The sequence below is a fragment of the Apodemus sylvaticus genome, chromosome 3 (genome assembly GCF_947179515.1).
Source record: "Apodemus sylvaticus chromosome 3, mApoSyl1.1, whole genome shotgun sequence".
In the NCBI taxonomy this organism is placed as follows: domain Eukaryota; kingdom Metazoa; phylum Chordata; class Mammalia; order Rodentia; family Muridae; genus Apodemus; species Apodemus sylvaticus.
The window spans coordinates 82,251,521-82,276,034 of record NC_067474.1 but is presented as its reverse complement, the minus strand read 5'-3'; the positions used below and the strand labels follow the sequence as shown (position 1 = coordinate 82,276,034).

Here is a 24,514-nt window from a genome sequence, read left to right as displayed (position 1 = left end):
CACTCAAGAGTGAGAAAACTGAGGGTCAGAAAAGTGACACGGATGCCTCCTGCCTTCCCATGAGTGCACTTGCAGGCTTGCCCCTCCCCTTTTCTCCACCTTTCCCTTCTGTTCTCCATGAGCCTCTGTCTGACCAAAGACTTTGATTTGCAGATCATGGAGGACTATGCTGATGGCGGCTGCAAAAATGGATATGTAAGGCACGTGGATTCCAATATTTTAGACCATGATGGGGCCCAAACCCCTGGTACCTCCCAGAACCATAGCCTAGAGGATGAGCTCCTGGGCCTGCTTGGCACTTCCTTCAGTAAGAAGGCCACACCGCTGCTGGAATCCAGGTAGACATGGGCCCGGGTACCTCGTTACCTCTCTCGCCTGAGGAGAAAGCATGCTCACTTTGCTAAATGGACTCAGATGGTGCTGTGCACTGTACCTGGGAGCTCCTGAAATGACTGGGAAGGAATCTTGCCAGTCGTGCAATTAACTAATTAGGTTTCGTGCTGGTGGCTGTGAGGGGACTTGAACAGAGCTGCTTGTAGGCTCATTACAAAAAGGAAAGAGAAAGCTTTCCCCAAAATTATTCCTGGGAGTCCCAGAAAGGGCTGCCTGACTGTTGGCAGTGAGAGGAGTCGGCCCTCTTGGCATCTTCTCTGGTTTTGGCATCAGCTTAAAAACACCATTTCAGTTTGCATTGCTGCTGTTTTATGTTGCGCTTGAACTAAATTCTCTTCTCACTGTATCTGCTAGGAGTTGTTCCTGTGTGGGCAATACCACAAGTTGTTCTTCTGACACAGAGAAGGAGAAACATTAGGTGTGTTTATATTTTGTAAATTAGTCCTTTCTGAGCCATTTCCCCTTTCATATTTCTTCTAGGCCATCCATGGCAGCTGCTTGGGCTTTAGAGCCAGGAAGAGCTGTACTGTTCTTTCTCAGTGACTCAGTTTCTCCGACTATTCAGGGTTACGGGTGAACTAAGAAAAAACATTGAAGAAAATTGGCTTGTATGTAGTTTATTTCAATAATAGGTACAGGCAGAAGAGCACAAATTGCTATTGCTTTGACCCTTGACAAGAGCCAGACACCTCAGTCTTCTGACCTCATTGTTGCACTAAGCCCTTGTGGGATCCTTCTGCTGAAAAGAAGGCAGGAACATTCTGGTTTTAGCAAGCTTAATGAGGCCAACCCTCCTAGTCCTTGACACCTCACACTGTCCTAGCATGTGTCTACTCCAGGGACATCCCTGTTCATCTTCAAAGGGTGCTGAGCAATCATAGTCGACACTGAAGAATAGAGAGTTTGTGGAGCTTCAGTATTCCCCAACCTTGTAAAGTTTGAGGTAAATGATGCCACTGCCCCACGCAGGATCACGTGGGAGTGTCCTTGGGAGCTGTAAGCAGGTGACACATGGACCATGGTAAGAATGTGGTGGGATGGGAATGTGAGCTCTCTTTTTGTGCGCAGGCTTCTCTACTCTAGCTAGCTGTGAGGAAAGAATGTGAGTATGAGCTCTCACAGTGTGTCTTCAAAATCTCTTGAGTGGTAAAAATCCCAACCTAGTCATGGTTTTAGAGAAAGTCATTTTTATGAGCCATCTCTGAAAGCAAATCTGCGATGCTTTTACTTGGGTACCTGCTTTTTCTTACAGTTGCCTGTTCTGTAGGCTTCCTGGCCAGTAGTGGCCACAGCTAGTGTAGGCCAGCCAGCCTAACTCCGCCTACCTTTGTTTCTGAGCACCATTCTTCCCGTGCGCTACTGAACCCGTGTGGTTTGGTCATGGATCCGAGGTCCTCCTGAAGGTTTCACAGGCTCAGCTTTATAGGCTGTGGCCACTAGTCTCTTTATAGAGATGGGGGGAACCCAGCATTCCCTCAGCCATTGGAGAATTGAAGAATTTTCTGGGTTTTGGGGAGAGGGAGATCTTCAGTATTCTCATTGGTCATGGAAATACTAAATTAATGTGTTGAAATTCCTTCTAGATGTGAGATGTTTTTGTTGCTCTGGAAAAAAAACCTAAACTAAAAACAGTCTTTCAAACATTCTGTCTATCTCTGCCATTCTTGTCTGTCCCCATCTTGATTTCTTTATCCCTAGAGATGATAGTACTTATTCCCTAGGAATCTTAAGATTAAATAAGAGAGTGGATTCTGAGTACAGGCCTATGTCAGCACTAAGTAAAGTTTTGTGTTATTGCTGCTTCAGGCTTGTCTGGCAAGGATGAGTATGACAGTGAGTTTGATGACTGCCCGGGCTTCATAGTAAGACCTTGTTTTAAAAAAATACCTTGCCAATTAATTTCACCCTTTGCCACTCAGCCCAGGTAAGATGATATGAATGTCATATGCAGGTACAGCAGCCAACTAATGATGTGTGTGTCTCTATTCATTACTGAGCCAGTGTGTGAGGATCCCAGTGTAAAACTTTGATAGACTAAGGCCGAAGACTTTCCTCATAGCTTTTGAGACTTTGTACTTTCTAGCCATCCACCTGGAGGGACTGTCAGAATGGAGAGACTATAGAGTGACTGACTCCACCTGTCTTCTAGACTGGAACAGGAAATGGTTCATTAGCTCTCTTGCCCTCACTATTCCGCAGCGCTCACTGTTAATGATGGAGTGAGGCGGCCAGGGCAGCCTGGCTTGTGAAATGGGCCATGCTCCCTGTTCCTGGGCTTTCAGCTTGTGTGGATTCCTGTGGTGATTCCAGGCCAGCCTCTAGAGGCAAAATTTAGAATCTCTTCATCAAAACTTTTTGATCTCTGTAGCTCAATGTTAAATAATATTTGATAGCTGAGAAATTGTAAAAATATCAAAGAGGAGCACTGAATATGCTCAAGAATTGTTTTTGGAAGGTTCATGTGATCTTGAGTTCCAACTGATGGTAGAAGAGATGCTAATTCCATCAAGAAGGTCTGATTCTGTAGCTGAGGGCACAGTTGAATGGAATGGTAGGTGTAGAACCACCAGAGTGCGAGGCGGGTCGGGGTCTAAAGGCAGCAGTGGAGAAGTGGCCAAAAGGGACTGGGCAAGGGTTAGGTTGCCAGGGGGAAGAGTTGGCTAGTGTTTGGAGGTAGGTTTTACAGTTCAGAGTTAATAGGCACGTGGGAGTTCTTCTAGACCCTAGAGGTCCTGGGATCTTCCTTGTGTTCCTGTCTCTACTTCTAAAATTCAGGCTGCCTCCTCTCTTAGCCTAGCGTCCACCATTTTCTCCAGAGTCAAATTCAGCAACTACCTGGCTGTGCTGCAAGACTGCAGTTCCTCTCATGTAGGAACCACATTGCTCATTAAAAAAATACATTGTGTTTATTCTAGCTAGCTGTGTGGCTGGGCTGCCTGCTTCCTAGCTGTTTATGCTGTTCTTGCCGTGACTTCTCTGTATTGGCCACACTGCCTGCCTTGGTTCTGAGAAGTCGCCTTTGTTTCAGGCCTCAGTCACATGCTGGCCCCACTTACACCTTTTTCTTCCTGTTCTCCGAGACCTCGGTTAACCCTAGTCCTCTGCTGTACCCCAGCCTTGGCCTGCTGCTCTTGCTACTTGTGTGTCTAGAACCTGTGTGCTTAGCATTGACTGTGGCATAGCCCTGAACTGTTTTCAGGTTTTTTTCTTTACTCCACTGGCTGATGACCCTGGCTCATTTATCACTGAACAGAATGAAACAATCACATATGATCCACTGTTTAACTGTTTTAAAACAGTTTTAACTCTGTTTTTTCTGCAGTAGAGTAGAGGTGTCTCTGTGCTATCCAAGAACTTTTGTCCAACTCCCTATCTCTTCTGAATCATTAATCCCCTGCCCCTTTTCTGACTTATTTTCATAAGCATAAGACACTCCTGATGTTTGCCAATAATTGCCCCCTTTCCCTTCTGATTTCACATCCATTTCAGCTACTGTCCATTTCTTTATTCCCATTCAAGGCAGGATTATGTAAAAGAATTGCTGATATCCACAGCTTCAACCCTTTCCCTTTCTCTACCCCATCATAAGAGCCTTCATAGCCTTTACCCCATTTATCAAGTCAGCAACAGTTTCCAAACCGTGAAATCCATTGGCCAGCCTTTCAGCAGCAGCTGCCCTTTCTCTCTGGCCTCCTGTTCCTTTTCGCTTCCCTGCCTTCTCCTTCTCTGCCTTCTTTGTTAAAGGATGCTAGTGTACACCAGAGCCATGTTCTCAGCCCTGAGATGTCTCTGCTCATCCACTCCTTCTTGCCTTTGGAATGTGCTGTGTGGCTCTGATGTCTGCCTAATGATACTATCAGCAAGGTCTGTGCTGACACCTCATCCTGTAGACATGTCAGTGCTGACCTAAGACCCACCTTGTACCAGCCTGCTGCGCCTCTATTTTATCATATTAGGATCACCCTGGTCCTCTGTAGCACCTGCATTGCCTAATGTATGTCTCGTATTGCCTAACAGCTATAGCCCAAAGTGCAAGCTTCTCAATCCCCAAAGCTCATAGTGAGTCTTCCCCGTGACCTCGCAGATCACAGCCCTAATTCAGTCCGTTCTCATCTCCAGTCTTAGCCTTCTGGGATTAAGCTGCCACCATCTCTTGTTTGGAGTCCTGCAATTGTGCAGGCTCCTCATTTACCCTCCTGGTCCCATATCTGCCTCTCTGTAGTCCATTCACTTGGATGAGCCAGACTCTCTTTAAAACCAAGATTAGGTAACCTTTCTTCTATATTAGTACCTTCCAGGGTATTCCCACTGTCACATCAGATCAGAGTTTCTTGACCCAGCCTCTGCCATTTCTCCATCTTCTTCATCCATGTCTTGTGCTGACTGGGCCTAAGCCACAATGACCAAGTTTGTTCTTACCAGGGGACTTCCCCTAGCTAGTGATAGACTCACCCAAACATATAACAGCAGAGCATCAGTGAGTGGTCAGCTCTGTAGAGAGGCTTTTTCTGACCACTTGATTTAAAGAGAACCCCATTTGTTTCTCTCTGGTTTCTTTGACACCTTTCCTCTCATTCGTAGTACTACTTTATACTACATTGATTTAGTTTTCAATGGATGCATGGCTATGTATCTGTCATCACCTTAATGGCGTGTCTGTTCCTCTTTGGAAGAATGGAAAGTACCTTGTAAGTGAATGAGTGTCCAGATAGTCAAGCACTCTATAGTGCATCCAAAGGTTAGGTTTGGGAGATCAGAAAGCCTAAGAAATCTTTTGGAGTCAGAAAGACCCAGGTTTTCATCTCTGCTCTGCCACTTGGCAGGGAGTTGGTTTCTGTTTGAGCCTGTTTCTTCATCTGATGAAGATGAAGAAACATCCTGTGAGGATGTTATGTATTTAGAGGACCTGATGCATAGCAATTGCTTAGTAAATGTCAGTGCCTTCTCTTATACCTTCTGCTTGGCACACATGCTCAGGAGGGATTTAGAAGCACCACCCCAGCTTCTGATAAGACTCTTGGACCACCCCATTCCACAGGTCCTGATCACAGAGACATCTTAATATTTCTGTTGTTCCCATTTTCAGCCAAGCAACATTGAAATGTTTGACTCAATAGCCACCACTTTAGTATACTGCAGTGGCCTCCTTTGCCACTGCTTTCTATGCATTTGTAAGCATATAATAAAACCTAAGTCTTTTAGGTTTTATTGTGTTTTGTTTGGAGGTGAATGATGGTCCTCCTTTTGGCTAGCTGACTAGCAAGTGTCTATTTCTTACCTAAATTAAGAAAGGAAAGGAAAGAAATGAAAATTTAGTTCTGAAGCTTAGAATATCAGAAATATTTTTAAAGTCCAGGTTTAATGTAGTTTTAGGTGGTCTGTAATCTAAATGATTTTCACACTAGAAGTCAGTGATGCACATGCATTTTGCTATTAATTTTTAAAATTTGAATTGAGCTGGCTTCCTGATGTAGACCTTGGGACTCTGGACATGACATGAGCCTTACTACTGTCTGCAGAGCACATTGAGAAGATGGACATGGGAACTGCCATTTTCCATGGTACCTGACACCAGAGGGAGGGTAGGCTGGAGGATGTTGGCCTCACAAGCTTTCTTGAAGTGAAGCAGTAAGGAGAAACTGAATGGAAAAGCAACAGAGATAATAGAGAGCATCTCTACTGTCGATTCTCTGTGACTACATGACCTGCCCTCTCCCTGAGGGCCCTTCTTCTAAGAGGCAGCCAGAGTCTTTAGAGCATCCCGTGCCTGGAGCACTTTCTCTCAGTTCTCTAGCTCTGTTTCCCTTCTGCCTCACCGTTTTACTTGCTTGCTTTCTTTTTTTGGTGACTTAAACTTTATTTGGGTGGCTGGACAGTTGGCTCAGAAGTTAAGAGCACCTGTTGCTCTTAAGAGAAGACCTAGGTTTGGTTTCCAATACCCACGTGACAGTTCAGAACTGCCTGCAACTACAGTTCCACAGGATCTGACTTGCTCTTCTGCTCTCTGCAGGGACTGCAGGCACTTGGTACACAGACATAGAATAAAAATAAATACTCATACACAAAAAATAAAAATAAATAAATCCTAAACCCTTTTCCAAACTCGTCAATGAATTGCTTTCTGTTCCCTTGCACATGAATTTTCTAATTCCTTAGGCTGTCATTTTTAAGTTTATTCATGTGTGTTTGTGAGTGTGATGTACACTGTGCAGTGCATATATGTGTGCTGGTGTGTGTGCCTGTATGCACACATGTGGAGGAGAGTAAGTCGCCAGGTCTGTTCCTTTGTTACTGTCTGCCTTACTTCTCTGAGACAAAGGCTTCTCACTGAACTGGAAGCTCTCCTGATCAGTTAGTGTTCCTGGCAGTGTGCTCTCAGCATACATCTGTTTCTTCTCTCCAGTGCTGGAGCTGCAGGTTCATGCATCCATTCCTGGGTTTACATGGATGCAGGAACAAGCTTTCATTTTTGCCTGCCCCACGCCCTTACTCTCCTAGAGTATGAGTGCTGAAGTAACCTTAGCTTGGCGATTTACTTGGCCTTTGCCCAGAAGCTGCTCGCCTTTCTGCAGCCCATGCGTGAGCAGGCCTGCCCTTTCTCAGTAGGATGTGGAAGCGTGAGACCCTTCCTGTGTCTGCTGCTACTTCCCAGCCTTACTTTCTTCTTTACCACGTAGTGACATGGCTCTTTAGCTCAGTGTCATGCCTACAGCATGTGTTCCCCTTCTTTTCCCCTTTGGGTTGTGGATTAGTGGTTTTATACATACCCTTTTCTGTCATCAGTTTGTATCCTTGCTGTAGCCTTGTGCCAGTATAGTGTCCTGCACACTAAGGAGACTTCCAGCAGTGCCACTCCAGCATTGTCCTGGGTGCTTCCCACATTAGCTTCTCCAAGTCCCTGAAAAGCAGAGCCAGAGACTCAGACTTGAGTTTATAGGAGAAGCCAGTGAAGATGCAGTGCTTAGCTGGGTAGCTCGGCACTGTCTGGTGGGCAGTGTAGCCTGGGCTTTATTCTGCTCATGAATGAAGCTAACACATTCATAGAACAACTCTCAGCCCAGTATCTCAGCTGGCTCCACCCCATCTTGCTGGCTGGCTCAGCTTTGAAAGAACCCAGGGCAGCAGAGAAGCACAGAGCGCTTGAGGTGGGACCTGCTGTGTCTACAGGAGCTGTCCACGCAGCTGCAGCTACTATCATTCTCATTGCTTCTTTAGCCTTCGTGGTCTGTGAAAGATTTACCTCCCTGTCACATAGCGTTTGGAGCCATTGTATTTGTTTGCCTACTTATTCACTTATTTAGTTGAATTCATTTTACTTTTTGTGCTAGGGGTGGGACTGGGAGCCATGTACATGCTAAGCAAATGCTCTGTCTCTTGAGCAACACTCTCAACTCCTGAAGCCATTTTTATTTGCCTTTGTTCCAGTTTCCTTGCTGTTGCTGCTAAAATGACCATGTCCAAAAGTAACTTGGGAAAGTTGGCTTACAGTTATAATCATCAAAGAAAGCCAAGGCAGGAACTGAAGAAGAGACCATGGAGTCGTGCTGCTTACTGGCTTGCACACACTCTTTCTTATCCACCAGAATGACCTACCCCAGGATGGCACTGCCCACAGTGGTCTAGGTTATCCCATTCCAGCCAATCAAGAAAATGCCCCTCAGGTTTAACTTCAGGCCAGTCTCAGAGCATATTGTCACTTAAGATTCCCTCTTCACAAATGATCCTAGATTGTGTAAATTTGAAAAACAAACAAAACCTATTACAGCTTTCAAAGCAATTGACTTACTGCTTTATCTGCATGCTTGTTAATGAAGCATCTCTTAGTTAACATCTGTTTATTGAGTACCTGTTATACAGTAAGATGGATCAGGTCACCCATGAACCAGCCAGGTTGCCACAGTTCATTCAAAGACATACTTACATATTAAACATAGAAATGAAGGCAGTTTTGTGGAGTGGAGGACCCTATAATTTCAATGGGCACCCTGTGAATCTCATTCGCTCCTTCCTATACCAATTTCGGTTCATATATCCATGTGGTCCACTTAACTGACTGTATATCAGTATGACATTATCCATGAACTCAACAGGCTGTTTGTGAGATTTCATGAGATTAAGTGTTTGTCATGGTTCCTGGTGTATTTGGGAACCCACTATGTTTATGCAAACGGGATTGGTGGCACAAAACTTGGGAGGGTGGGTTAGCGACAAGGTTGCAGCAGGAGGCTGATTCTCCTACTGCCTTCCTTTGGAGAAACAGGCCAGATCTTCTGAAAGCACTTGGCGCCCTGCTGCTGGAACGGATATGCTTGGTGGAGCAGGGCCATCCTGGAGAGCACCCTGATGGTAAAGCCGAGAAGGCACTTCAACAAGTAGCTGTTCAGCTGAGAGACGAACTTGGCCATTCCGTCCTAGCCAACTCATTCTCCAAGTCACACAATGAACTCAAGTCATTGTGGGGAACCTGGCTAGTGAAGACAGATGACGAAGTCACAGTGGAGCTGAAGAGTGTCTCAGTGCAGACCATGGCCATAGAGGACACCCCCCATGGATTCAAACCTGAAAGAAAGAGAGATGCTTGGGCAGAGAAACCAGAAGGGGCTGTTTTCAGCACTGAGCTTGAGTCAGAGGCGTTGGGTGAGATGCCAGGGCTACAGGCCACTCACCTCTCATTCCCCAGTGCCATCAACACGGTAAGCTTTTCTATATGTTAGAAAAATATTTACCATACATGAACAAAACAGATTTTAAAAACTACCTTGAATGTCATTGCATTTTCTGTTCTGTGAAGGCCAAGTCAGTCTGGACACTCCCTCTGCCTGTGTCGTCCCCAGCCTTCATCTCCATGTCTCTCCTCCTTTCTGCCTTTCTCTTCCTCCATTCCCATTTTCTATCCTGACCCCAGCCCTATCTCATTTACTAGGACTCTTTGGTATTTTCACCATGAAAAGCACACATGGAGTTCTCTTGGCCCACCTGCCTACAGTTTTCTCTTTGGTTTTATGAGCTGGGATATTTCCCTATGATGGCTGCTTAAGATTCCATTGGACCAGAGTTTATATAGTTCTCATCCACTGAAGGGCATTTCCTGTTTCAGGTTGCAGTATAATTGTAACAACCTGACTTTAGAGGAGGATGAGCCTGGCTTCTGTTTTAGGAGGACCTTGTTTGGGAGAGACAGGATTCTGAGGGTTTTATTTCTATTGGATGCCAGATTCTGAGTAATTCAGAATTCACTTGACTAAAGCACAGGGCCTAGGCTGGGGCACCCACTGTGTCTGCCTGCAAGACCATTCCTGTTTCCTGCCAAACTGCTTTCCAGCCACAGTAGCCCAAAATAGAGAGGTCTGGTTTTGCTGAGTGAATGTCTGTGGGCTGGTTTTCTCTCTGAGCTGCTCTGTAACCTGTAAGTACAGTCACACAGAATCAGACTTTCTCAGTAGTATCTGGTTGGGCCTGTTTACTGTCCTTTGGGAAAGGGGGTTGGGATTGAGAGTCCATGGAGCAGAGCTGTGTTCCAGTGGAGAAAGGAAGAGGTCATGATTCTGATACCTTCACCGAAGGCTGTGGGATGCTTGCTTCTGATAGCTGTTTTGTAGCAGAGAAATAACTGTACACACTGCTTCATAGCATCAGAATGGAGAATTAAGTTTATTTTCTGACCACTAAATTACTGCTTTTGTGCCTTCCAAACAGAATTAGATATATCATTAGCAAAATTGCTTTTGATTGTTTTAAATTATACACCAAAACTGTAATTTCTAGAAAAGGGTTTTCTAAAGATATCAGTAGAGACTAAAACAAAAAAATATATATACTGCCATTATATTAATGGTACTCAAAATGCAAATTTGTGCAATTTGGCTAGAATAGAACTGCTCTTCTGTGCCCCAGCTCCTTCAGCTTGTACCTGCGTATTAGGAAACCTGGGTAGGTTTATTTTTTGTCTTTGTTTTTATGTTTGCTTTTTTCTATTGTGTGGGAGATGCCATCCTGTGTTCAGGAAATTGGATAATTGAATGGACTTGATTTTTCTAAATATATTCATTTTATTTTTTAAATAAAAATTCTCTTTGCCATGTTTTTAAAATGAGAGAGATTTTACTTATTCATTTATGTTTGTCATCTGTTTTATGTATGGGGGACTTGCTGAGTTCTCTCTATTATCTTATTTAATTTGTTCAACAAATATATATAGGCTTTATAATCATTGTACATAGGAAGAAACACAGTGCCACAAGACTTACAGAGCTGTTCAGAATGACTCCATTGGTGAGTATTGAGAGGACAGTTGCTTGCTTGGTTTCAGAGGAAGGCGAATCTTTGCTTTGTTTGTGGTTTTTGTAGTGGCAGAATTGCTAATCCAGCTCTTAAGTTAGAACTCTGAAATCCAGTTAAAAAGAGCATCACTTCATAGTAAGGGTAAGTCACAGAGCAGAGAGAGCCTGCTGGTTATGTGCTTATAGAGGTCTTTAAACTTTGCTTGCTTTAGGCTTGGCCTTAGTGCCTTGAATGGGATCAGTACAAACCAGACTCATGGGTTATATGGCGGCATCGTGAGGTAAGAATACAAGTGCCTAGAGCAGCATGGATATATGGCAGGAGCTCAGAACATGTGAGTTCTAGTCCTAAGAATCGACTTCCAGTATGCATCATTAATATGATGGAAGGTGGGACTGCTCCAGTCCATACGGCAGCGTTTAGAGTGGTTATTTCAGAACTTGTGTTAGGCTGACTGACGGCAATCTTCCAGCTTCAAATAGTCTTTGGCATTTGTGCTCTTCAGATCCCTTCTTTGCTGCCATATGACACGCAGATTTGCATCCAAGAATAAAGATTGGTGGAGACCCAGAACCAAGAAATTGACGTTGCTTCCCAGTCCTGTGCGGAGGCATCCACCTCCCCTGAAGTGATCCCTCTCACTTCCTCCAACTGTCCTTGAACATTTTTTTCCTCTTCCTTGGAACTTCAGAACAGAAAGCATCTTGCTTTTCCTAACAGCCTTGGATTCTGAAGAGCTGGTTTGACCGCTGAGCCTTCTTGTATGATAATGGAGTAGCTGTTCTTGGTTCTTTGAGAGCAAGCATAATGCCCCTAAGAATACCCATTCTCCTCAGCAGTCAAACCTGTTTCCTACCTGCCAAGTTCTAAGCAGTCGCTAATCTACCTTCTGGTTCTGGCCATTTTCTGTATATGGACTCTTGCAACATGTGGCCAGATTTTCCACTTCACTTAATGCTTTCAGAGTTCACTCATGTTGCAGCATGAGATAGTTCTTTCTTTTTATCATGACATAGCATTCTAGGGTAGAGCTATTGTAATTTTATTTTGGATGTTATACATTGTATTGCTACTCAAATACATGTTTGTGTGGACAGTGTTTTTACTTCTCAAGTAGATACACAGGAGTAAAAATGATGGGCCACATAGTTCCTTTCTGCTTAGGCATTTTGAGGAGCTTCAGACTTCTACCTCTACCATTTACCTTCCTTCAAGCAGTGTAGGAGGCTGTCAACTCCTCTGCCTTTCACCCATACATGATACCGTCTCTGACTCTAGCTGCCCTAGTGGGGATGAAGAGGCATGGATGGGTTCTGATGAGATGTCAGTTGTATCTGTCTGAGGGATGGTGATGCTAAACATCCTCCCATGTTCATGTTAGTTCTATGCTTTCTCTATCAGAGACATGTGTATCTGGGTCTGTTTCCTATTTTTTTTAATCAAATCATTGTATTTTATTATTATTGAATTGTAATACTTTATATATTCTAGGTTTGAATTCCTCTCCTCATTATTTAAGTATATTTAAAATTCATCACTTGAAAGATATCTTCATCTAGCTTCTAGAGTATCTACTATATACTGGATTAAAACCTATGATAGAGTATGATAAAGATATGCAGAAATCCAAACCCTGGGCCTTACATTAAAGTGTGGAATGTGACTTTTCTCAGACATAATAGTGATGCTGGTGTCCTATGGGGAAAATGGCAGGGGACACTGAGTTTTTAACAGGGAGCCTTAGATTGGACTTGGAAGTCGAGGGCATGCTCTCTGAAGGATGGCATGTTTGAAGTGTCTTGATGAATGGCATAGTAGAGGAGTGGTGTAGATGAGCAAGAGTGAGTGTTCTAGACAGAGCGAATGGTAAAGCCCTGAGGTTCAGAGAGCAGGGCATTTTATGGAATGTGTAGAAGACTAGTATGACCAGAGAATAAACTAGAATTGGGACAGGCATTGACTGCTGTACTTGAGGCTATGGTGTGGACATTGACCTTTGGCTTACAGGAGCCAGAAAACAAATACATTAGCAAAAAGGGATAGTGAATTTGCTTTTTGCTGCAGTGTTGAGTGCAGACTCCGAGTAAATTCTGCACTTCTCAGAAGGCTTCACAGGTGAGGGCTAGGGCTTTAAGGGTGCCAGAAGAAGATGAGGAGAGTTGGAAGAACCGAGGCGCCCTAGGATTTGTACTTACTGGAGCTTGCTGAGTAATGAATTGCAGTGAGGAAAATAAGGGGAGTTTCAAAAAGACTCTTGGCTTTCCAGAAGGTGCAGTGCGAGGTGGGTGTAACAACTGCTGCGGTGGGAACCTGCATGGTGGGGTGTGGCATGAGGGATTCAAGACGTCAATGCCTGTGAAGTTTTCATCTAGGCTGGGCAGGCTGGAACCTCTGAGGCTGAGAAACACACTTGTAGCAGCAGCGTCAGTAGCCACTTGGAAAAGCAAGAATGTAAGACACATGGGGCCACACTGGGAATGGTAGGGAATGAGGAAACAGATAAAACAAAAACAAAACCAGTTCCTAGAAGATTGTGTTAGGCAGAATGGCCATATCTAGGATGTTTGAATTATCCAGTGAAACCATGGACCAAGGCCCAGAGAGGGTCAAAGAGGACCCTTGACTCTCGATGTGTGTGTGTTCCAGGGCGGAGGGGGATCTTCCAAAATCTATGCCCTTTCTTAGGGATAGATATAGATTCTATTATCAGACTGGAGGTGTGGGTGAACAGTTTGAAACCTATTTTAAAAACACAAGTATGTTGCCCATGAAACAAAAGAAAGTGTGTTTTAAACATACTCAGTGCTATACATGTCTGTCTCCAGGATGCCGAGAAGGGCTTGCTGATCCAATTAAATACACCTGAGTTATTGGAAAATGTGTATAATCTGCCTGCCTCCCAAGAGGTGGTGGCTCAGCTCCAAGGCCAGGTTCTAGAGCTGCAGAGGGAGCTGAAAGAGTTCAAAACCCACAACAAACAACTCCGAGACAAGCTAATTCTGGCAGAGGCAATGATGGAGGGGATGGCAGTGCCCAACTCTGCGCTGGTGAGCGGTAAGCATCTAGAAAATGTGTTCTCTGTGAGCTGCGTGAGCAGCCGACAGGGCTGCCTAAATGTTATGCCTGCTGTTCAGAATTGCAGTAAGATTGTATATAAATTCTGTGAACTGCAGTGATTAATCTTAACTCCTAAAAAATGCACACTGAAAGAATACAAGAAGGGAAACAAATCAGTTGATTTCTTTTTATTCTGGAATCAGGTCCTGGAGGAGGGGTATCTGCTATATTCCTTTGAAATTGTGTATGGGTGCCTAGGGTAGTGTTATCATTGTTTGGGAATATTGTTTAAATTTGTTCTTCTTTCATATATTACATCCCAAACACAGTTTCTCCTCCACCTCCCTCCCAGTGCATCCCCATTCTTCCCCACATTTATTTTTCCTGTTTCTCTTCAGAAAAGAACAGACCTCCCATGGATACAGGTGCTTGGGTTTGAATCTGGCTTTTTTGGGGGGTGGGGGTGGGGTAGCTCCCAAGCCTGAGAGCCTTAGCAGGTCTCGGTACGGTTTGTAAGTGATGGTCCTTTTTACAGAGTTCTCTGGCTAACCTAAGGCCCATCTCAATGCTGCTGACTCTCTCTGCCCTGTACAAGTAACCCACTTCCCTACTCACAGCTCCTCAGACTGGTGGAGAATGCAAAGACAACACACCTCAGGTGGTGTCTCCTACTCCAGGACAGTAGTTCTTCAAGATTACAGACTACCAACCCTCAGAGAATCTGGAGAGTATGGAGAACCCTCATAGAACAGTTTAGGCCACCACTAAAAGTAGCGTTTACATCTACCCCAAAGGTTCAGGAACCTGCAAGTGTGTACCTATGTTGACACCTGATATTGACTCCTACTATACGCAAAAAATAATAGTCACACAATCATCCTTTATTCTCAAAGGGAAGGTTAATTAAACCCTGTGTGCTGAGGTCTGTCTTAGGCTCTGTGGTGATAGGAGCACAAAACAGATGAGGTCTGTTTCTAGTTTATGTACTTGTGTGTGTGAAGACAAGCTTATAAATATGTATATAATGCTTGTGAAGAGTGCTGTGGAGAAAAGTATAACAGGATGAAGGACTTGGGGAATGAGGAGTCCGTTGGGTTCACTAATGCAGGAATGTTGGAAGGCTCTGACAAGATGAAGTTTGGTTGTGAATTAGGAGCTGGCATCATGCTCATCCTTTTGGGAGAAGGGGAAAGGCCCTGGTGTTACTTTATACTTGAGGACTTGGGTATAGATAATGGTGAGCAGTTATGCGGCTGGTGTGCATGGTGTGTGAGGTAGGCAGAGATGTGGAAGATGAGGTCGGTGCGCAGTAAACCAGCAGTGCTTCAAGAAACCATGGTAGGAGGCTTTGAGCCTCAGAGGGACATGATCTGACTTAAGCTTTAAAGCAGGAATTGATAAAGTGCTGTATTGGGGCCAAATCAAGCTTGCTGGTTGCTTTTGTGATTTAAGCTTATTGATACCTAGCCTCATTCATTCACATATTTGTACTGTTTCATTATGAAGTGGTGTTAAAGTTATGCTGGAGACCTTAAGTCTAAAAATGTATTATTTCACTTTTTGAAGGAATGGTTGTTTTAAAGGGATAGCTTCCTTTGCACTCTACTGAAAGGATGTGGTTGCTTTTCAACAGGATAGGAAAGATCATAGGAGAGGCTGGCTTTGGGGATGTTAGGTTTCTGGTTAAGAGTTTGTTGGACATTTTAGTAGAGACTTTAGGTAGGCAGCTGGGGACAGATGAGTTTGGTGTCTAAGAGATGCAAATAAGCTTGAAAAGAAACCAGGGAACAGTCATGTATACCAATATTTGATATTGTATAGCTCAGAGCCAGACTTAGGAGACTGGGGAGTTGCAGAGGTTAGAAGTTGAACTGAGGAGGAACAGCAGGTGAGGAGGGACACCAAGTAGTGGTGGCATCTCAACATCCCAGAAGCTGAGTTAGAGCACTAGTCAGTTATTGATGGTAGGACGAGGCTTGAGGATGAGTCTTGGTGTTTACTGAGGCCTTTAAGAAGAAAGCTTTGTGTGAGGGGCCTGATTAACATGATTTCCAGAGAGAAAGAGAGAGAGAGAGAGAGAGACCATGAAGATAAGATAGAGACAGCATGGAGAGACACCTGAGGAATTTCACTGTTGAGATCTATGAAGAGGTAGAGCGCCACCAGGTTCCATGTTACTGGTTAATCCTTAGAGATGCAGTGACGCGCAGGGGACTGAGATGACTGAGGAAGACAGGGTGATCATTCAGTAGGCAGTCTGCTGCAGGGTCCACACAGCTGGGATATCAGGAGGAATAAGTGGTACACACGTGGTACCAAGGAGCACAGGTTCTTATAGACCCCCTAGGCTTAGGATAGAGGGATATGGGAATAATAGCCTCTACATCGAAGGCTGCAGCAGAAGCTGTTTCCTTGAGACAGCCCAGGTTCTCTTAGAGCAAGAACTGAGACGGATGTTCAGAGAGCTTGGCAGATTCTAGCTTACCAATGAAAGATCCAAGTACTGGATTTGAAGTTGTGTCAGACCAGGGTATTTCTAGAATGGGTCGGAGGCTGGAGGTAATTCTCAGAGCCTTGGGTTTCCTGTGGTATTAAAATTAGAGCCCCTTTTAATTATGGAACCCATTGTACACATTAAATACATGTAATTGAATCTTCCTACTGTCTTTGGAGGCAGTTCCAGTAATTATTGCCTATCTTAAGCCCAGGAAGCAGTTGAGGAGAGAGTGACTTGGCCACAGTCACACTGGTACTCATCGCCAGGGCTCCACGTGAAATAGCCTGACTGACTCTGCAGCTTGTATTCTTTCTTCTTCCATGAGACCTACAGCCAGAGGTGGCCTTACTTTAATTTTAGGTTGTCTCTTAGATTCACCTACTTGAGGTTTCAGGGCCAGTCATCTTCCATAGAATCAGATTTACTTCCCTCCTTTCCCGCTTCCCATGAACCCTTCCTTCCTCCCATCTAGGCTTTTAGTTATCCTGTTGGTACACATTATCTGACTTCCTGCTGTGTCTCCAGCCAGCTTAGAAACTAGGAGAATGACAGACCACATATCTCTACTTTCTTAGAGCTCCCTGTCTTATATATGGAGGGAGCAGATAATTAAATCAGTGTTGGAGGGGTAATGACATATGAGGGGAAAGCTCTATGACAGAGGTGACTCAGCCCAGCAGAGGGACTGGCATTTGTCTAGGACTTGCCATCTGCTCTGTATACTTGGTGAGACCCTGGAGTGCATCATCCAGGTACTGCTCTGGCCATCACCCAGGAGCCTCTGGGCTTCTCGCATTTTGCAAAAGTGGGCATGGGCTGATGGAATTCATTTTCTCTCTGTTTTTTGAGAACTTGGACTTAAACCATTTCAGACAAGCTGTACTATATTTATGCCTTTATGTCCCGTTATGGCAGCTCGATAGATTAATTTTATCTTATAAATTGCATTTTGCCTCCCCAGTGTTTTTATTCTCCCGGTTGTATCTTTGTGTTCTTCTCAGTTGCTTGGATAAATTTCAACCTACAGTGTTATTTTTCTTTCTCTTTGCCAGTGCCTGCAGCCCAGGATGTTGTGAGAACAGCCTTCCAGGACAAAGCAGGCGAGCAAGAAGGACCTGAAACCACACATTCTGCTGGGAGAGACAAGGACGTGGACAGTGACCAATATACAAGCTTTGAGATCGGTTAGAATTCAGCCACCTATTACTGAGTACTAGAAACTGTTCAGGACTGGTTTGTATCTGTGTCCTTGATGTGCCCTAAAAGGCCCTCTTGTAGGCCTTCATTATTATCATTCCCATATAACATGTAGGACTGGTGAAGTTAATTTGAAAATGCCTGACTTAGGGTCACAGAGCTGGAAAGGAGCCAGAAGAGTCAGGGAACAACATCACATCTTTGGGACTTAATGGTTTATCATCCCACTCTTCTTCAAGGTAGAGGGTGGTGGGCTCAGGTTGTTTAGTATAGCACAGCCATCTCTCAGAGCAGCTCAGCCATTATGGACATGGGATGGTAGCAGGCCACTAGGATCCAGCTTAGTGTTGGCTGTTGGACTTGTCTCTGTCCACCCAGCAGGAGTAGATCAGAGGAAAGCCTGCTGCTGAGACCAAGATTGTGAGCTTTCTCGATAGGTCAGTGTGGATGATACAGAGATGTGCGAAGCCCCCAGCAGGCTCTATCACCTCCCTTTAATTACGAAGGATTAAAGCACAGATAGACAAAGGGCAGTACCACACCTATCCACATCCCTGCTTATCCAAGGCTAATGCTTATGCTTCCTCTCTTTTCCTTAGATGCTGTATCTTTTCATTAAAAACAAAGTCACTATTGTTTTGGATTGAATTCACTTTGTAAAATATTGTGTTCCTTGGAAATTCTAAATCTGTGACAAGATGGCCAGGGAATAACCAGCCTCTGGAAAAAGACTGGGCTGTGGTCCCAGGACCTCTGCCGTGTATTCTCCTCAGCCTGGAAGACTGCACAGCCTTGTGCTTCTTTGGGGTGTTCTGAGCTTTCAGACAAAAGCTCCTGTACCAGGCAACAGTGTGCTGGTTAGCTCGGCTGTGGGTTATGGTTTACATGTGAAATGCCTCTCACAGGTTCATGTGTTTGAAAACTCAGCCTCTAGTGGTGGTGCTGTTTTAAGAGGCTGTGGAACCTGGTCCTTGTTCATGGCTAGTGAATAGTGGGGGGGTCTCTGGATGGTTCCTTACCCTCTCAGTAGCCACTTGTCCCCAGGCTGTATTTATCTTTCTGAGTATGCATCCAGTACAATACACACGTGACTGCTTCTGCTTGAATGTCCTTTTGTCTTGCCTCACTGAAGCTTCATTCTGAGGTCTCCACCCTCAATGTATCTTTTGTGTGCATACTTTTTGACTAGTAGGCTTTGAATACTAACTAGTGTTAATTTGTTCAGTGACTGCCTGGCTCAGGGCTGCATGCCATGGGTAACACCTTACCTTTGACTCCTTTTCCAAGAACACCTCGGTAGGTGCTTGGCGAGTGAATAGAGATCATTGGGTCATATTGGCCTTGCTCTTGAGGCTTCAGAGCTATCTCTACTCGTGCTTTTGACACAGGGGGCCCCAATCATAAGAGTGGTTTGGCAGAAAGCAACATTTGCAGTGTCTCTGTTTTATACTTTGGGTAGACCTTCCAGTTCTTAAAGCCTTCAGTTACACGGACAACTCAGGTGAGGTGCTAGGCATATAACCTGCTTTTGGTACATTATAATCTTACGTCCAAGGCTTGCCAGCCTTCAAGTTCAGACATGTACATATATATGCATATACACATATACATACTCTTTTCCCACAACATTCATAGAGTTTTAACCAAACAGTGGAAGTAGTTTCTTCAGACCTTCATTTTGGGCTGCTGAGAAGAGAATAGCAAAGTCACATTGCTTTATTGATGCAGGCCATAAGACTTGCTATATGTTGGCCTTTGGAGCAAAGTCAAATCCCTGCCTCTGCTAAATCACAAACTATTGTAGACGGTGGACTTTTGAGGGTACTTCTTTTTAAGAGAGGTTGTGGTACTGGTGTTGGTGTTAGTGTTGTTGTTAGTGTTGTTATTGTTTTCCTTTTAACTAAAAATGGATTTTTTCCTTTTTTTTTCTTTTTCTTTTCTTAGATATTTTCTTTATTTACATTTCAAATGTTATCCCCTTTCCTCATTTCCCCTCCAAACACCCCCTATCCCATCCCCGCTCCCCCTGCTCACCAACCCACCCACTCCTGCTTCCCTGTCCTGGCATTCCCCTACACTGTACACTGGGGCATGGAGCCTTCACAGGATCAAGGGCCTCTCCTCTCATTGTTGTTTAACCAGGCCATCCTCTGCTACATATGTGGCTGGAGCGATGGTTGGTGGTTTAGTCCTTGGGAGCTCAGGGGGTACTGGTGTGTTCTTTTCTAAGATAATGTACCCTGATTATGGTTTCCCCCAGTTCTGTTCCACCAAGGTCCTCCTCACTTGCCCACCTATCAAGATCTACTACTTTGTATTTCTGATTTGAAAATACACAGGCTTCTGATGGATAATAATACATACAATATAACAAAATAATGTATAATAAGATGAAACAAAAACTATCACATTGGAATTGAACAAGACAAACCAATAGAAGGAAAATATCCCAAGAGAAGGCACAAGAATCAGAGACCACTGATTTTTACCTTCAGTGCAAATCCAATAACAACAGTAAACTGGAAGCCATAATATATACTGGAAGGACCTGGGTCGGACCTGTGCAGTCCTGTGACTGCATCAGTCGCTATGTGTTCATGAGAACTTTAATTGTGTCAATTTAGAGGGCCTTATTTTCAGGATATCCTCCATCCCCTTTAACTTTTAGATTCTTTCCTTCTCCTTGTCTGGAAATTTACATGAACTCTGAGGGGAAGAATTTGATGGAGACATCCCATTTAAGGCTGTGTGTTCTAAGGTCTTTAATTCTCTGCATTGTGTCTGGCTGTGAGTCTCTGTATTTGTCTCATCTGCTACGGGATATTTCTCTGATGATGGCTAAGCAACGCATTGATCTGAGTATAGCAAAATGTCATTAGGAGTCATTTTACTGCTTTTTTTTTGTTTTTTTGTTTTTTTTGTTTTTTTTAAGAATAATAGTATTTGTTTTTACCCTATGTCCCTGGGCTATCTAGCCTCTGGTTCTTGGTTGCTCAAGCTGTGTCAGGTATAGATTCCATCTCATAGAGTAATCCTTAAGTCAAATCAGATATTGATTGGTTATTCCCCAAATTTTTGTGTCATAATTGCCCTAGCAATTCTTGTAGGCAGAATACATTTGCAAATTTAGGTTTTGTGGCTGGCTTGGTATTTACATTTCACTTTTGTTAGCATGTAGAGCACCCTCCTTTACCAAAGGTACTAGAATCTAGTACATGGGGTGGAGACTGTTCAGACCAGCTTGATTTCTCCATGCTCAACAAGTTGTGCAGGTGTTTTCTTCAGTAATGGGGCCCTGCTGACAGTGTATGAGAGCAACCCGTAGCCTTGGCAACAGCCTGGTTGTTTGGAGATTCCTATGGGACCCCTTTGACCAACAATTCAATTAAATATAACCCGTTCCCAGTACTGAAGGCTTCATTTGGTGACAAGAGATGAACAGTTGGACTCTGTCTCTCCCACTGTTTGACATTTCATTTAGATCACCTTCATATATGTATATATTTTAGGAAGCTTCTACTTGTATTATGCTTCTATACTACCTTGAGGGTACTTCTAAAGGATGATGTAGAGGAATGTTATGCTTGTTGCTTTGTTAGGAGCAGAGTTTAAAGTGAAGGTGTGAGCATACACACCGCCCCTGGCACTCTCAGAGCTGTATATCCAAATATTAGAGTCAATCACAATCGGTCTCAAAGTGACATTTGTGTAGGAGTTACTTTTTTCTTTGCTTTATGATTCTTTCACAAAATGCATCAAGATTAGGTTTTTGAGGGAAGAAAAAATTCTTTTTGCTGTCAAAGGCAGGCTTGGTATGAGACTTCTGTGTTCACAGGACTATTCAATCTTTTGGTGTTGCAGCATGACATTGTGGTCTATAGATGTGTGGTGAGCTGCATCCTTAGCTTCTTGGAACACATGTAACTTAGGATGCTTAAGTTGGTATATATTCCTCATCTTGGGGGATGGCTCCCTAGAAGAAAACCTTGCTGAGTCATCAATCGTTTGTTCTCTCTGCTTCTTACCCTCTTTGAGCCATAGTAGTTATCATGTACATTTTCTATCGCCCATCTTGTGGCTGATACTAGAGAAACAGATGAACAGCATGGTTTCTTGTTGATGACATACTGTGTACTGTAGAAATGCTATATTGGGAATACGTCTATTAAGGCATGTACCTGCTGTTGTCCAAAAATCAAATGATGATGTTGACATTGTTAACAGAGATAAGAATAGCCTTGAGACTGTGAGGAACAAACTATAGAACCTATGGTTCCATAGACTGCCTTTCTGAAAGCTTCCTATATCATTTAGTCCAGCTCATATTGTTGCCTTTAAAGCCTTTTCCTGAGCCAGCCTTTCCATTGATGCCTTCCATGATGACATCTTCTTCCATCGTTGGCAAATTGGTTCTAGAGAAGCAAGGGGCATTCCTGTTCTCTGGATTCATTTACTGCTGAGTATAGTATTCATGTTACTCTTTTCTGGTATTGTTCAGTATAACCTCAACAAACAAATGCTGCTGCTTCTTTTCCTGAGCAGTGTTCTCGCTACTTTGCAAGTAAAATTCTGGAGGCTCATAGCAGCCCATTAATTTGCTCAAGTATTTAAAACAAAGTGGCAGCACCAGTGTTGGAGACCAAGTCTTTTGATTTTGAAGAAGAGATTTTTCAGGCCTAGAAAGATGTCTCAGTGGATAAGAACACCTTCTCTATGTCAGAACCTGAGTCCTGAGCTCACAACTGCCTGTAATTTCAGTTCAGCCTCTCTCTCCTGACCTGCATGGGCATTTATATGTGTGTCATACTTAAACACAGAAAAGTGCACAGTTTAAAGATAAGCTCACAGAAGAAGGAAAATTAGGCCTGAGTAGGGAAGGACAAATAGTCATTCAGGATACAGTATGTGTGAAAGCGTGGAACTGTGAAACAGCTTGATGTGGGGAGAAGGGTCAGGTGACTTTCTGGGAACAAGCCATGGATGGTGTATGGGGCTGGGTTGCTTCCATCATGAGAAAGAGGATGGATTGAGTGGTAAAACACTATGCTAGTCAGCTTCCTGGAGCATGACAATATTTCTAAGGCAATCTACTAGAAAGAACAAAGAATTTTGGTGCATGGGTCCAGTCCATGACCGCCTGGACTTGTCACTCTGAGCCTTTGCTGAGGGCTAATATGCTGGTGGGGGCATTTGATAAAGTAGAGCTGTTCACCTCATACTGTTTAGGAACCATTTGGGAACCAGGGTTTGGGGGATGGGGTCTTAAAGTCCTCTTAAGTGATGTTTTTTCCTACAAGACCCCACCTCCTAAACATAGCACAACCTTCCAGTGGTGCCATAAACCAAGCCTTTCATATACAGGCTTTGGGGACATTTAAGATCCAGAATTCAACTGGGAAACTCTAGAGTTAAGAAGTTGACTGCAGCAAAGGAGACACTGACAAACATTAGTATTTGATTTTCAGATTCTGAAATCTGTCCACCTGATGACCTTGCCTTGTTACCAGCATGCAAAGAGAACCTTGAAGACTTCCTAGGCCCATCCTCCATAGCCACTTACCTGGATTCCAAGAGTCAGCTCTCTGTTAAAGTTAGCATGATTGGAACTGACCAGTCTGAGCATATCAATATCCCCGATGACACAGAACACTTAAAACAGAAAATCCATGACTTGCAAACCGAACTGGAAGGCTACCGGAATATCATTGTCCAGCTACAGAAGCACTCTCAGTGCAGTGAGGCTATTATCACAGTTTTGTGTGGGACAGAAGGGGCCCAAGATGGCTTGAACAAGCCTAAGGGCTGCATCGATGAAGAAGAGATGACATTTTCAAGTTTGCACCAAGTCCGATATGTGAAGCACATGAAAATTCTCCGTCCACTAACCCCGGAGATGATTGATGGTAGGATGCTAGAAAGTCTCAAGCAGCAGCTGGTGGAGCAGGAACAGGAGCTACAGAAGGAGCAGGATTTGAACTCGGAACTTTTCAGCGAAATCCATAATCTGCAGAACAAGTTCCGAGACCTCTCACCATCAAGGTACATCCTTTTCCGGCCTCAGCCTCCTCCTTGGCCTTGCAGGTTTCTCAGGCTGTTGCTAGGCAGGAGCCCAGAAGCTAGTGAGGGAATGTTGAGCTCCATGGGCGAGTAGAACGTGCCCTAGGGAAAGCTCCACCTGGGCTTCACACAGCCAGGGTGGGAGGGAAAGGCTAGGTGGTACAGCATTGCTCTGCATGTGCAAGGTAGGAGCTGGGTGGCGTCTGACACTGGCAGGGCAGCTGTTGCCCTCCTCAGGCTGAGGGCTCAGTGGAGAAGCACCACAGCAATCAGCCGGTGGATTGCAGTGTGTTTACTGAGCTGCCTGCTGTGTTTATTTTTGAACTCTGTTATTGGCTTTTGCCATGTTGTGGAAATAAAATGGATGTCCTGAGCAGGTTGGAGGAATATAAATGTTTTCCATATCTTTACCCTTTAAGGTCATCTTAGAGAAATAAGCTTGCGTTGAAAGCAAGAAATTCTTGGGTCATGAAGATAATGCTTTATAGTTATAAATATGTACATTGGCTTCGTGAGATATGGCAAAAAAATGGAACAGTCTGTAAATCTGACCTTCATTTGTTACTAATTTGAGAACAGCACTGTTCTGAATTGTCAAGAGCCAGAGTGATTTTTTTTTTCAAGGCTACCTAAGCTACAAAACCAAGGGAAACATTTATTTATTGATGGGCTATTGTGTCAGCCCCCAGGCTCAGATGTGTTTGTTTTATTTTGTTTTGTTATGGAGTTTCACCTCATAGTTCAAGCTGCCCTCAAACTGGTAATCTTCCCGCCTCTGCCTCCTGAGTGCTGGGATTGCAAGTGTGTACCACCCCACCGGGAAGGAACTCAACTATGTAACTCCAGACACACTGATCAGGAGGCAGTCTCCACTTGTTCTAGTTAGCAGAGAAACTGAGACTCCTAGAGATGTTTTTATCTTGGCTATGGTCAGAGCCACTGCCAGGGTTCAAGCCCATCCTGCCCACGCTTACTCTTCCATGGAATGACTGCCACCTTTAAGATGGCTCTCATGTGGTTTGCTTGTAGGTT

General features: G+C 44.1%; 1 protein-coding gene across 3 annotated transcripts in view; it reads left to right on the top strand.

Moving 5' to 3' along the window:
- The window catches only part of Cdk5rap2 (CDK5 regulatory subunit associated protein 2), a 173,905-nt gene that overhangs the window by 107,755 nt on the left and 41,636 nt on the right, over positions 1 to 24,514 (top strand). For 2 of the 3 annotated variants that reach the window (XM_052176652.1, XM_052176649.1), the window contains 5 exons: positions 154 to 338; positions 8,648 to 9,086; positions 13,500 to 13,728; positions 17,281 to 17,412; positions 22,891 to 23,464. In XM_052176652.1, coding sequence (XP_052032612.1) covers positions 154 to 338; positions 8,648 to 9,086; positions 13,500 to 13,728; positions 17,281 to 17,412; positions 22,891 to 23,464 — 1,559 coding nt within the window. The remainder of the gene's footprint in view (positions 1 to 153; positions 339 to 8,647; positions 9,087 to 13,499; positions 13,729 to 17,280; positions 17,413 to 22,890; positions 23,465 to 24,514) is intronic. The other variant, XM_052176650.1, reaches the window with a different exon arrangement.